A 14,073-nucleotide genomic window follows, 5' to 3' on the forward strand; every position below is an offset into this window, starting at 1 on the left:
AAATAAAAAATTCCTGGTACGCCATTGCTCCGCAAGCCCCAGAAATTAACGTCGGAGGCGCACTTGCTCCTCCAACCGAAACAACACAGTCGCCAGATAATCTACGTAAACACCTGCGTCAAGTTTGGACACAATGCGTAACCAAACTTTAGATTTGTTTTCCCCAAGAAATGAGAGCAGAATGAGACGCTGTGGAAACTGGCACTACTCACAATGGAATTTTTTCGCTTACAGGTATTCTAATTATTTTTATTCCAGCTTTCTTCTCAAGAAGTTTGCTCATAGCCTTTAGTCGAGTTCCGGCTCCTCGGCCAATGAAGGGCCCACGCTCGTCGCTAGCGCAGAACGCGTTCGTTCCATTGGCCGGCGAGCGGGAACTCGATATCTGCGACCAATCAGCATCGGTGTGCCCTGCGTATACGCCGCGTTTGCTGCCCTCGACGTCCGACTATAACGGAGCCTTTAGCACGCGGCGACGCCAAGACGGACGTGTCTGACTCTATGCGGCGGCTCTCGTAGAGCATCGGAGTGTTTGCCTCTTGGGAAGGGGATCCACTGCACGGTAAAGTAACGCGCACGCCATGTCTTCTACCGTCGGCGTCAACTATTTCGTGCCGCGTTGTCGAGTCTGGCATAGCTTCCACAATACTGCAGCCGGAGACGCCAAACGAAGCCTTTTCTCGCGCGCAAGCAGCGTGTGCCCCGTCTCGGTGGAGCCCGTGATGACCATATCTAATCATCGTGATGCGCTTAGTTCCATTGGGTTTCGCTTTCGCGCTCAACTCGGGGCTGTGGCCCCGAGTTGAGCCTATATATACACCAATTGGCTATATATTATAGCCTATTGGTGTATCTGCGAATGAAATCCTACCCCTCGCAAAAGAAAAACCTCGTTCTCCACGGGGATAAAGAAAAGATCGTCACTCCTCAGAGAAGCCTGATCTACGTTTATACTATAGCAGTACATCGTAATAATCGAGCGTAGATATATAAACACCGGTCTAATCAGTACGAGGCACAAACTCAACCAAATTGTAATCTGCACCATAGCTGATGCAACTGCGACAAAATCTAAACATGTTTTAGCAGCCTGCGAAGTGCCCATCGGGTTCGAGTGAAATACGAACAGTGAGGGAACTTCGAGTGCAGTACCGGCGTAGCTTCCAAGCTTGGGTTGAAACATGGCGAGGTTACACATGAGAGTAGGACGCTGCGAGGTTGTGCGTCCTGCTTCGATGTGTTTGAACCTCGCCAAGTACCACCCGAGCTTGGAAGCTTCGCCGGTGCCTTCCACCGTGGCCGATACTGAGCTCGAAGGTCCGTCACTGTTCGCATTTCATTTGAACCCGATGGGTACCTTGCCGCTTTAACGAGGGTGAAAAATACAGCTCGCATCGTAGTTATATTGCCGTTGAACTGTTCAGCTTCCCTTCACGCACAAAGAGCAAACGAATGAAATAAAAACTATATTTCAGAATAACTCGCCATAAAGAGAAACATCACTTTAAGAAACAAGTAATTTTATTGGTGTGTGGTTTTATCTTTTTAAAGAACGCTTACTTTTCCTTGCCTGTGAAATCCGCCGGTTAACTTACCAATCCACCAGAGCATAAATCGCCGACCAATTTTAAAGCCGATTGGTCGAAAGTTAACCTTTTTATGCTGTTGTCACAGATCCTATGCGTCAGAATGTCTTCTTTGCCGTGTCAAACGTATTTATCAAACCAGCATTTCTTGTTAATAAACGACGGACCTCGCTGGGCGTCAAACGAACGCGAATAAATCGCTTTGCTTGTACTAACAAATTCGAGGGCGAACTCATTGCTAACTCAAATTACAATTAGTGTGCATGGCTAATTTATTCTGCATGGCTAATTTACACAGCCTTTGTTCCGTAGTAAAGAAGCGCGTCCCGCCGATTGTTTATACTCCGTTTCAGTTAGTGTTGTACCGCAGCCGACGCTACGAGCCATCTTGGCCAGTCCATCGCTAAAAGTGTGTCACGTGGCCTTCCTGTTGGGCACAACTGCACGTGGAAGCACGATGTCACGTGGCAGGGTGACAGCGCTGGATTGGTTTTGATGCCTCGTAGCATTGGCTCCGGTATATAGTTGAACGCATCGTTGCATTCAGCTTGTCGCGTCATCGTATTATTTATTTTTGGTGCTGACAAAGTAAACGCAAAACAAAAACTAAATTTAAACGAGATGACCCGCGGCTTGTTTCAGGCCTGACCAATATCACGGCATCACGCAAGCAAGCGCTGTTCAGATCTTTGCTTAAAGGCGGTCAGCTATGCCAGCAGATAAGGAACAGGGGCTGTGTGCGGTCAACAGAATAGCCTAGCAGACGACGCTCCCACCGGAGAGAGCTTTGTGCGCATGCCCCTAATCTCTCCCGTGACGCCGCATTTCTCCGCGGCGCAGCGCTGGCCGTCCGGGCGGTCGACGCTCGCGTGATATTATGAAAAAAATTGGGCGACTGTACACTATCATTGCTGCTTCCTGCTGGAGTGTATTCCTTCTTTCTTCCTTTGCCTTCTGTATCTCACACTTTGAAATCGCATAAATTCTACGTCGTTTGCGGTAATCTGACGTCAGCGATACGGTGTTTGCGTTGCTTTCCGTTACCTTATCTGTTTCTGCGATCAGCGCATGGAATTTGGATTTATGCCAAGCACACCAATGGCTTCATTAAAAGATGCTGTTCCTGCCTCACCATAGGGCGGTTTTATGAAGCGCCTTTTCCCTTGTTATAAGTCGTGTTCCGCCATGTTGATGAGCAGCGTGCGCAACTTTCGCCGTGTGTTTGCGCGCAGATGCTTAGATGTTTGGTGAAAGTGAAACACTGAAACATTTCGATCAGCTCCGTCGACGATAGAACTCAGTAAGATCAATCGGGGCCCAGTGTATTGTAGGAGACGAGGGTGGAAAACGACGGGGCGGAGGGCACGGAGCTGGCGCTAAAAAGGGCGTGCTGCGCGAGGCTGGTGCCGGGCAGGAACGATGCAGACGGTCTGGACCATGGCGATCCGCGGAGCTGTTCACTAGCGAGGTTCGAACCAGGGCCGGCGAGAGCGGCCAGCCCTGGTTATACCGGCCAAAGCTACAACGATCCCGGAGTGGTTTCTTAGCGAAACTCGGGCTATAATAGCCCGGGACAGCTAGCATATACGCAGCGCTGGCGTGGGAAGGACGATCCGCAGGCCTGGGCACGGACTCCGACTGCGAGCTCTGAACGACGGCCGACAACCACGGTCGACGAACCCGGACTGCCGGCTCTCGAGGACGGGCAAGTCGGGGAGTACACAGCAAACCCATTCGCTGTTTTATCGTCGCGTTGTGCCACTCCTTGGGAAACGAGCGAAGCATAGAAAGATTGGGCCATTATTATAGAGCTACCACACAGTATATTGGTCGCTTAAATTTAAGCTTACACAGATTTGTTTCTTTTCGGAGTCGACCCGGTGGCATCTACGGGAGCCTTCTGAGCGCCGACGGGTCAACTTTTTAGTCACCGTCTCGACTTAAGTCAGCACAAAGACTTGTATGTATAGACCTCTTTCAGAAGAACGCCGCCATCTTGAAATACGACACGTACAGCATGAGCGAAAACGTTATTTTGCCGTCACCACGCCAAAAGAATACGTATAGGATATAAGCTTAACCGTCACTCATTCTCGTTTTGTTTCCCCTCAAATTTTTACTATTTTTAGGTTGAAATATTTATTAATTTGTCGTCGCCCATACCGGATATGCCTACCAGGCGGCTGGGGAGTAAGCGAAACGTCTATTGAAATCGAGTAGAAGATGATACTCTTTTGTGTCGCCGACTACTCCGGCAAACTCAGTCCATCACGACGTAAAATAATCCGACCGAGCTGGAAAACACTGCCCCTGCGGGTTGAACGACATAGGGCGGAAGTTCGTCAACATGGCGTCCGGCGAGATTTTGAGCAGGAAGTACGTCACGCGAAACCGTCTTTTGGAGGCATAAAAACTTCACTTTTGTGTTTCATAACTGAAATAGGGGTATAGGCTCCTGAGCTAAGGCTTTAACAAATATAACAATAGGGTGATTGAGAAAACAAAAACTATTTTCGGGAACCAACTGTCAGCCACGGCGGACGTCGAGAATTGCAACAAAAAACAGGAATTAGCTAATTCATGAGCTCAAACTTACTAAGTAACTTCCTAATTAAGGAAGTTACACATATGATTTTAATTACAAACCTGCTGAGCATAATCAACAACCACGAAATCAACTCCAAATCAAACTTTACAGTAAGCACGATTAGTACAGTTCCTTTCATTTGAGCACTACCATCGACGACCTGATCAAAATTAACGGCTCTAGCGTGTGGCCGGATGGCTGTCTCTTTAGGCCCTTCGGGGGACTTCGCGTGCTTCGGATTTGGGGCGACCAACAACAAACAAGAAGTCGTGATGGATGACATCCTTGCGTACTACCCAAACGTTCGTGGGTTAAAAACTAAATCTGATACCTTCTATAATGCTGTCACGATTTCCAATTTCGATGCAATCTGTGTCACGGAAACTTGGCTTACACGAGCAATCTCTGGTAAATATTTTACTGACGCATATGATGTTCATAGATGTGATAAAGATTCGATTGGCTCGAGGGCCACTCCCGGAGGAGGGGTACTTACGGCGGTACACAGATCGTTACCATGTTTTCGCAGGTTTGATCTCGAGGAAGGCGATGAATGTGTTGGGGTACAAATCAATTTTCCGGGCCGGGAAAACCTAATAATTGGAATATATTGCTTCCCAGCTCGTTCTGGCACACAGGTATTCATACACTCTTAGAAAAAAGGGTCAGTATAGTCCTCCCTAAAGGGAGGAACGCTCTTGACACATATGTTCCTTCAGAAAGGGAGAAACTTTCGTCCCTTAAGCAGGGGAGGAAAAGTTCCTCCGTCGACTGCATCTCATTATGGCGGCCACGAATCGAGCAAATCGAGCTCGGTAAGGCTTAAGGAGAACACTAAGTCTATTGCAGGAAGCGAGAGGAGCAGGAAATAAAAACGTAACACGAGCTTTTTGCGAACTGTATTTATTTCCGAAGTTTCTTTACCCCTGCAGGTAAAGAAACTTACGTTTCGAAAGCATGCAGTCACTCAGTCTTCTCATCGTCAGCACTGCGATGTTCAACGGAGACAACCGGCACTCAGTTCGCGCACTTTATGTCCTACCTTCGCTATTCCTCGAGCCACAATTCCTTCGTCAACCGTTGCGTCAACCGCACATCACGGAGGAGAGAAAATCATTCGCCCGCAAAACCAAAAGCCGCTCTCAAAGAAAAGCAAATCCGAAGCAACCTCTTGGCTTATCTCAGCACGGTAACACAAAATTATGGCGTAGCCGCGTAGCGTAAAAGGATGTTAAATCGCTTGCCACCAGATGGCAGGGTCAAACAGAGTAATCGCACGTAGCTAGGCTAGGTGGCGCTAGGTACCGCCCAATTCATGTTTTTACAAAAAAATATTTTTATTTCTTTACGCCACAATTGCGTTTCCTTTTATTCGGAATCTCTAACACATTTAGACACCTTGCGCCTACTACAAACATCAGGTCAACATATATTGAACGCATACACAGGCATCGCACATACAGACATCAATACAACAGCACACTACCCCGACTACTACCAAGCCCTGCGTTTCCGTCTTTTATAGTGGTCGTTTTGAACGTACGGAATTTTTCGGTGACTCCCTAAGCAAAAAAAAAATATTCCGAACATGTTCATTTTTTTCCAGCAATGTCATACATCTGAGGCTATTTTTAATGGCTCAGGGGATGAATCTCTTATTAAAAAGAAGACGCTCGATCATGCCATAATTATTTGAAAGCCAATAAATCGAGCCGCTCCAATGTGGTTCCAAGCCATGAGTTTGTTTTCCCGCATGGCCCTTCGTAGCCAGTATTTATATTGTAGTGTTCGTTTTTCTAGTTGTGCTGTTCGCGCAAAGCTGCAATTGCCGTCTTGAATTAATCTCTGTAGGGCGGATATCCACTCAGCTGGAAGTGATGCTTTACGGGCACAGAAATCGCTTTTCGATCAACTTGAATGCAGTCAAAGCCGCGACTTGCGACAACTGTTAAGTGTACGGAGCTCCGCCGTTCCGAGCTCGAAAACTTCTAGCGCTCATCCCAGCGCGCCACTTAGAGGGCAGTTTCTACAGGAACCGTAATATATTTAAACAGTAAAATAAAGGATAGCGTTTTCTGTTTTTTTTTCGATTTTGCCTGTCTTTTTTTTTATGCTAAACTTCCATTATAAATATACGTACTTTCCGTCATACTTTCGTAGTGTTGTCTTTTCCCCAGAGCGCAATCGCTCTCGGGGACCGACAGTCACATTGGCCACTGTACGATAGGAGCTTACCGTTCAGACCAGCGTTCCAACCGTTCCAACATGACTATCCACACGTCGATCGACTGCACCTAATCCCTCAAGTGGTTTTAAACTCTTTAATGTAAAGCGGAATGTCATCCTGCGACACCCCGGCCCCTCCGATTACGGCCCGACCAGCGGCATCAATGCCCGACAGTTTACGTCATCTCATCTTGTTGTTACACCACTGATACGCGAACACACGGTCACATCGGCGATAATTCCAGTCTTCTGTTCACAACCCACAACACTGCCATCACGATGTCGCTGACACGAAGAAATACAGAACCACGTTGACGATGTTGCTGACACGCAGAAGAATCACGTTGAACGCCGGTTGGCACTCGGCACGGGACAACGAAACCGAACTCAGCACGGAAGGCACCCAGGCAGCCGGCAGGAAAACCTGCCTTCCTTGGACGCAGTTCCCGCGATTTCCATAACGTCGAAAACGTCGACACAGTTCCTCGTGGTTTCGCTGCTGTAGTTCCGCGTGTGTCCCGCAAATTGGAGACGGCCGTCTTACCCAGTGTATGTAGCGCTGCTGGCACTGCTCCGGAACTTCGCTGTTTCTAGCGGCTTTGTTAGCTCGTTTGATAAAATTAGTGGTAAAAACGTCAATGCAACCGAAATGTTCTGCACGTTTGGACTAGAAGACAGAATTACAGGCGGCCTTCGCTGCCGCTGAAGCTCAATCAACTCAACATTAATTTATAAAACAACGTGCGCGATGTGCTCGAAAAACGAAACCGAAAGAAGATGAGTCGGGAGGGCGAAAGCTTTCTCCCGTTAGAGCACTATATAGCTCCTTCGGAGCAGAGTAGCGCAATCTAGAACGCCGTCTCTCGGCGACTAGCGGCGAACGCCCGGAGGTTCCAACTGCGGTCAGAAATGCATGGAGAACGTGAGAAAATCGTTGTTTCTTCAGTTTTGTGGGGATGTGAGGAAGGGAAATCATTTTTGACATAATAATGAAACATTTTAGAATAATATGCGACAAGTTTTGTGCCATACAAGGACGTAACTTTTTTTAAAAAATTGCCTGAGCGGCATCATGCAGCAGACGACACGGCGACGTCACACTATTCACGTGACCCACTCCGGCCAACCCGAAAAGCCCATCTCCGCTGCGAGCAAAAATCGTCTGCTTCAAACGCCATTGCCTTGGAAATTGCCTTCTCAAAATTTTCACACGCATCCGATAATATTAAAACTTTGATAAAGTGTTTAGCGCTTTACTAACTTCACAACAGGCTAGTTTTGAAAAATGTGAACTCGCCGTTAGTTTTTTAATCAGCCGTGTTGTGTCGATCTCCATGTATTCTCCCATAGGGCGGGCCGCCTCCTGGAACCCTGAGTACCACGTGACTCGCGCCAAGCCGCTCTGTCGGCCATGTTATCGGCAAAACACGGGGTTCAAAGGATTGCGCTACTCTGCTCCGTAGGAGCTATATAGTGCTCTATCTCCCGTCTGCCTGGAGAAGGAGGAAAACGTCTCGGAGAATAATAAGGACTTTAATTTTCCTTTCATCGGTCTAGGTTTGTTTATGTCTGTTTTGGTAAACAAAAAAAAAAAAAAAAAAAACTTTACAAAAAGGAAAAAAAAACACTTTTCTGGGGATCGAACCGTTGACCACTTGGTCAGTAGCGCGATGTTCTACCCCTGCGCCAACTGACCAAGGAGGAACTCGCCCTCCTCCTTTCATCTGAACTGCCGTTCCTCCCTTCCCTGGGCAACTTGTCCGCAACAAGGAGGAACAGTCGCTTTTGCTACCTTTCTCCTCCCTTTTTTCTTAGAGTGTAGGCACTATCAATCAATCAATCATTCAATCAATCACTCAACCAATCAATCGATTTTATTTTATTTCGCATAGAAAGATGGTAGTTAGGACAAAAAGCTTCGACAAATTCCGTGTCCTAAATTTTTCAGCCCATGATGTGATGACCGTTGGTGACTTTAACATTCCTGGCGTTGACTGGACTTCAAACACCATTAGTGCAGCCTCAAGTGAGGCACGGGCTAGAGCCGAAGAGAATATAGGATTTATGAACTTTAATGAGCTTTATCAGCTTAACACTACAATCAAAAGGGCTGGAAACACGCTTGACTTGTGCATGACTAACATATCAGCAATTACTCTGGAGGCTGCTGTTTGCCCTCTTGCCTTTGCCAATAAATGGCATCCATAATTCAACCTTTCTATAAATTTTCCTGCTCGAACGTTAGCGGATAATCGCTCTCTCGGGTATATCAACGCTCGTGGCATAAAGAAATGGCAGGATCTGTTGAAAGAGTTTCCTTCATTGGCCGAAAAGTTGATTCGGCGTAATCGGGAGTACTCACGAAGTTCAGTTGGATACAGTTTAAAACGCGATTTAAATACTCTGTGGAACTACGCGAGGTATATACATACATACATACATTTTATTTCCAGTTTTTAACATCTTACAATTGGCGCCCAGATAAGCCAATGAGGCTTGTGCGTTGGGCGCGGCAGGTTCATACTCACGTAAACACACACTCATGTTAAAGTGAAATTTGTGCCTCTGGTATGCCCATAGTTTCTTTGTCATAGTATACACGTTCAACTCTGTTCTACAAATAAAAACCAAAAGCAAAAAAAAAAAAAAAGTGTAGTATTAAGGGTAGTTTTAACGTTTATTTACGATCTGAGGTGGAAGAAATTATAATTGATCACAATAACAAAACAATCTAAAATAGTAGACACGGTCGGAGGGGTGGTCGGCTTCATTGATGCTGCTTTTCTTTATAATTAGTTGCCGTTTTGGTTACCTTTCTTTTTTTTTCTCATTCGGTCATTTTAGTTAGTTTATTTTTAGGATTTTTTTTCATTTATTTACATCTTCAGGCACATCGTTAAAACATTTTAGGCACGTAGTATTTTCTTGTTTCCTCTCCATATCTCGTTTTTATGAATGGTTCTACATATATTATGCTTGGAAGTCACCTTCTTTCCTTAACTGTTTCTATTTTACGTTTATTGTTTAAGAAAATGTTTCGTTATTATGTCATACTTCAATTAATCACTAAAGCACAACACTCCTAAATCTGTCCGCATATATATATATATATATATATATATATATGGCATGGTGGCGGGAGACCGAAGGCGTGGTATATAACTGTGAAAATATATATATATATTAAAAAGATTTTCTTCGCTATCATGTCCTACCTTTCTAAGTATCTTCTCTTGAATAGCTTCGATTTTTATTTGCAGATATTTGGCATAGTGCCCGTAAGCAGTTATTTCATATTGTATCATACCGATTTTCCCGAGGAATTGTATATCGTTCGAAGTACAAAACGGCGAACTACATCAATTGAATATGAAACACATGTGTCTTCTGTATTCTGATGAGCACATCTAGTCGATCGAAAACAATCGCATTACAAGATGACCCTGGATATATATCTGAGCCGTCCGATGTCTGTGATATTTTTGCTACGTTCTTTTCCTGCGTCAGTAATTCGATTACTCCGTGCGCTGTTAAAACCGATGCTCCCATTGAACCTACCCGCAGCTTAACAGTGCCGAAGCTAGCGCTCAAATATGTGCTTTCTCCAATTAATGAGCTCGCTCCGAAAAATATTTGCGGTTGGGACGGAATCCGTAATTTTATTTAAAGGAATGTCGGGATATTCTTGCCCCGGTGTTGCTCCATATTTTTAGCATATCCCTAGAGCCAAATGTATTTCCTCAAGGATGGAAGAATGCAGCAGTTGTACTTAGACATAAGTATGTTCGCACTGACTGCGTTAGTCACTATTGACCAACTTCTCTTCTTTGCTCTTTTTCTGGGGTATTTGAAAACGCGATGTATAAGCATATGTACCTCCATTTCAAATCGCTTGTCTAAACCAGCAAGGCGCTCAGTCAAGGGCGCTAGTGGAGACTAACATTGTATCATTCTTGGAAGTGGAACACACTTTACCTAAGGTAATTTCCCGTGGACAAGTTGACAATATTTATTTCTATTGAACTAGAGCTTTTCATCTCGTAGATCATGAGTTGTTACTTGCCAAAGTTGTTGGCATTGGGCATGACAAGCTCGTTTTGCAGTTTCTTGTAAAGTTATCTAGGTGGAAGACCAAACAAAGTGATTTCCCTAGTGAAAAGCCATTTGTATAAGAAATTTATTGTGTCCAATAAACACCAATGAATCATACAAGATAACTTTAAGAGCATATAAGAATCATATAAGAAACGTGTAAGATATATAAGAACATATGAGAACCACATAACAAATTTATAAGAAACTTCTCACAAGTTTCTTATATGTTGTTATATATCTTGTATGATTCATCTGTGTTTATTGGACACAGAAATCTCTCATACAAATGAGATTGTCGAATGCGGTTATGAAGGGTGTTTTTCTACTTCGTACGTTTCGAATACTGTAGTGCCTCAGTGGTCAAATCTGGGGCCGCTGTGGATCTTGGCGCCAAAATGCGCTCCGGTAGAAACCGGAACCCAAATGCGTATACAAATCAAACGTTTCTTTAACGCCGTAAATCGCTGCACTTGCTTTATAGCTTTCTGAAATTAGCGAATGCAATAGTTTTCGACTATGCTCGAAAAGTTTCTAATTTGAACAATATCATTATTTTCACTACTTAAAAAGGTATTAGAGAATTAATATGTTTTTGTCATAGCTCGCGTCGACCGTGGCTAGCAGTTGGGTCTCGGATAGGTTTTTCTTATCTCAGCCACCCTATTTTTTGCGATTTTTGAAATTATTCGACGACAGACCCAATACATTTATAATTTCGCATTACTTTAACAAACTGTCTTCACATTACAGGTATTACCCAATTATTCATCGACTAATTACCGCCTAGTGAAAGGTTATATACATTTAATTAGTGTGCAGCCCTAAAGAATAGGAGTATTTCTTCGCGGTGATAGATTGTTTCCTGCGAGAACTGCAGGAAAGAACACCTCACCGCCCGCTGGCTTTTGTTTTTTTGTAGGACGATTAAATCCGAAGGTGAAGTACTCCAAACGCAGGAGGCAAGGTCAGCTCTTTTTGCCCCGTTTCTCTTCGTGTCTCTGGGAAAACCTACCTGCAAGCTCCGCCTCTTCTTTCTTCCCTGCCGTATCGTACTTCTCCTGGTGTGTGCTAGCGGTACTTTCTCTCTCTCTCTCGTACTGCGTCCACGTCACAGCACCGCTAAGCGCTTGTGCGCTATACCGTCTCCAGGGGTGGTTTATTTTATATCCGCCATCTTTAGCGTTCCTGTCGGCTCTGTGCAACAATCTGAGTTGCCTTGGAACGATAATAAGCTGCTCGGGACTCAATAAGCCCCGCATTTCTCGGTCTGTCAATGAACATGGAGAAGCATTCCTCTATCCACAACTTAGGCTGCCCCGTGAGATCGCGCAAGTGGTGCGACAGCTAGATTCCCTAGGAGCATTCGAGCCCTGAAGAGCGGGAATCGCATGGCCAGAACCATCGGGAGCAACGCGTCTACAATTAACTTATGCGGCGAGACACAATGGAAACGAAACGCGAGGCACTAATATCATTCAGTATACTGCAACTTTAAGTGAACAATTTTACTCGATATACCGAGTTGTGTCCAGCGTTCAGAATGCAACGCAGTGCGGAGCGCAAGTCGTCTGCATCTTGCGCAGGAGTTGCGGTGACGTCAAAATGGTGCCGAGCTCCGATTGGTTATGATTGAAAGAATAGTGGGTACCTTGAGGCCTACCCACTATTTTGTTTTTCAATCAGCCAATAAGAGCTCGGCGTTCTGACGTCATCGAAATTCCTGAGCAAGCAGCAGAAGAAACTTGCGCCCCGCATTCAGTGCCCAGGGTCGCTAAGCTCGTCAGACACGAAGTTGGGGCCGAAGTTGACGGAGCGCACCGATTGGACAATCACGACGATGACTTGGCGCTTTTTTCGCCGGCGTCCGATCGGCGCGCTCCGCCAACTTTCGGCTCCAACTTTGTGCTTCACGAGTTTAGTGCCCCAGGTGGGTGCAAACTGATGCGGTTGCCCAAGAGCCACTGTAAATTCTCCAACGGCCATACATCAGTGCATACCCGCATGCAGAAGCGGTTGCCTTCGGGACTATGTGTGTCTGAAAAGGACGGCAGGAATCTGTGCAAGACCAGTTCGACTGCTCAGCCCTGACAAGCCATCGGTGCAGGACTTTCAGACTCATTGCCTTTGATCGCGTCGAAAAATTGAAAGAAAAAATGTTAAGCTTCCGAAAACTACCAGCCGGTTTCAAGCCGGCTCATTTTACAGTCGTGGGTGAACGCAAGTTTTCAGGTGGACTGTGTCTTTTTCCTTCTACCAAGTTTCAAATTTTTTACCAGAGTCTCGAGTGATCTTCAACACGATTTCTTCGGTTTGACTGAGTAAACAAGGTGCAGCCACTAGATTATGCATTTTACATTTAAAAAATGTTGGAACCTATATGTTATTTAACAGGTGTATCGTGCATCTCAACACACTTCACTCTCATCATCGGCCGAGCACGTAACACCTCGCTCTTCTGAATTCAACGCATCAGCGCAACACAGATATTCTTTAAAAAACCAGAGACGACGAACGAAAAAGGGGGGTGGGAGGGGGGAGGGCACATAACGCTTCAAACGCAGCTATTAATCTTTATTGACAGAGCCGTTTATATATCATCTCATAAGCGCACCTCTCCCGGAATTCGCACGCGTCTTTGTAACCTTCCACGATGGCACAAGGCGTCATTACCTTAATTTAATTCACCGTGCTCATTTTACACTCAAAACAACACACACGCCTCCCGGAATTTGCACATGTCTCTGTGACCTCCAACCGTGGTAAAAACCTCCTCTCGTCGATACCTTTGAGGTAATGACGCGTTGTACCGCGGTAGAAGGTCAGAAAAACGTGTGCAAATCCCGGGAGACGTGTGAGTGAGAGGTGATATATAAACAGTTATGTCAATAAAGTTTAGTAGCTGCGTCAGAGACATTTTGTATCTGACCCCTTCTTCGTCCGTCGTCTCCGGTTTCTTCAATTATGTGTAACGTCAACCAGCTCACCTGTTTCCACACTCTTTCTTAAACTCTACACACGTCGCACTAAACACTCGAAGACATCGAGCGTTGCCGGAATTTTCTTTCACCTAACAGATATCAGTCAGTCAGCCAACTGATCGATGCATTAATCGGTCAATAGATCGATGTCCATAGAGTCAACCGCACTCACCTTGAACAGTCCGAGGTGGTCGCATGACGTCATAATCCTCGGGCACCACGTCTCGAAGCCGCACCACCCTGCGCACGAAACACACCACACCGCCCTTGACGCGACCCCAAGGCCCGCCCGCGAGCGACCACTGACCCCGTATCCTGGACCGACGGTCCGGCAGTCGCCAGCAAGAGCAGGACGAGCCATCGCAGCGCAGCCATCGCCCACCGTCTTGCCGAGGGACAACGACGACGCGTCGGCAGTGACTCAGGAGCCCGACCAGACAAGACGGTCTGGCGGAGGTAGAAGACGCTGGTGCAGAGCGTGCACGGGCGGCCGGCTGGCGTCGCGCCAGCTTGGCCTCGCGCCGCCTTCGGTCCACGCCGCTAGGTCACGGACGGACGTGAGTTGTGAGCAGGCACGGGAAACAATTAATGCGCTCCCGCG

General features: G+C 46.1%; 1 protein-coding gene across 1 annotated transcript in view; it reads right to left on the minus strand.

Annotated features, from left to right (window-relative positions):
* Positions 1-13,847, minus strand: part of LOC8037502 (glycine receptor subunit alpha-1) — a 49,989-nt gene extending 36,142 nt beyond the window's left edge. The window contains exons 1-2 of the mRNA XM_040217826.3: positions 13,780-13,847; positions 13,636-13,712 (exon numbers count right to left, since the gene is read on the minus strand). Of these exons, the coding sequence (XP_040073760.3) occupies positions 13,636-13,712; positions 13,780-13,847 (145 nt within the window). The remainder of the gene's footprint in view (positions 1-13,635; positions 13,713-13,779) is intronic.
* Positions 13,848-14,073: the final 226 nt, after the last annotated feature.

This window comes from Ixodes scapularis, unplaced genomic scaffold (assembly GCF_016920785.2).
Source record: "Ixodes scapularis isolate PalLabHiFi unplaced genomic scaffold, ASM1692078v2 PGA_scaffold8__174_contigs__length_109621045, whole genome shotgun sequence".
Lineage (NCBI taxonomy): Eukaryota > Metazoa > Arthropoda > Arachnida > Ixodida > Ixodidae > Ixodes > Ixodes scapularis.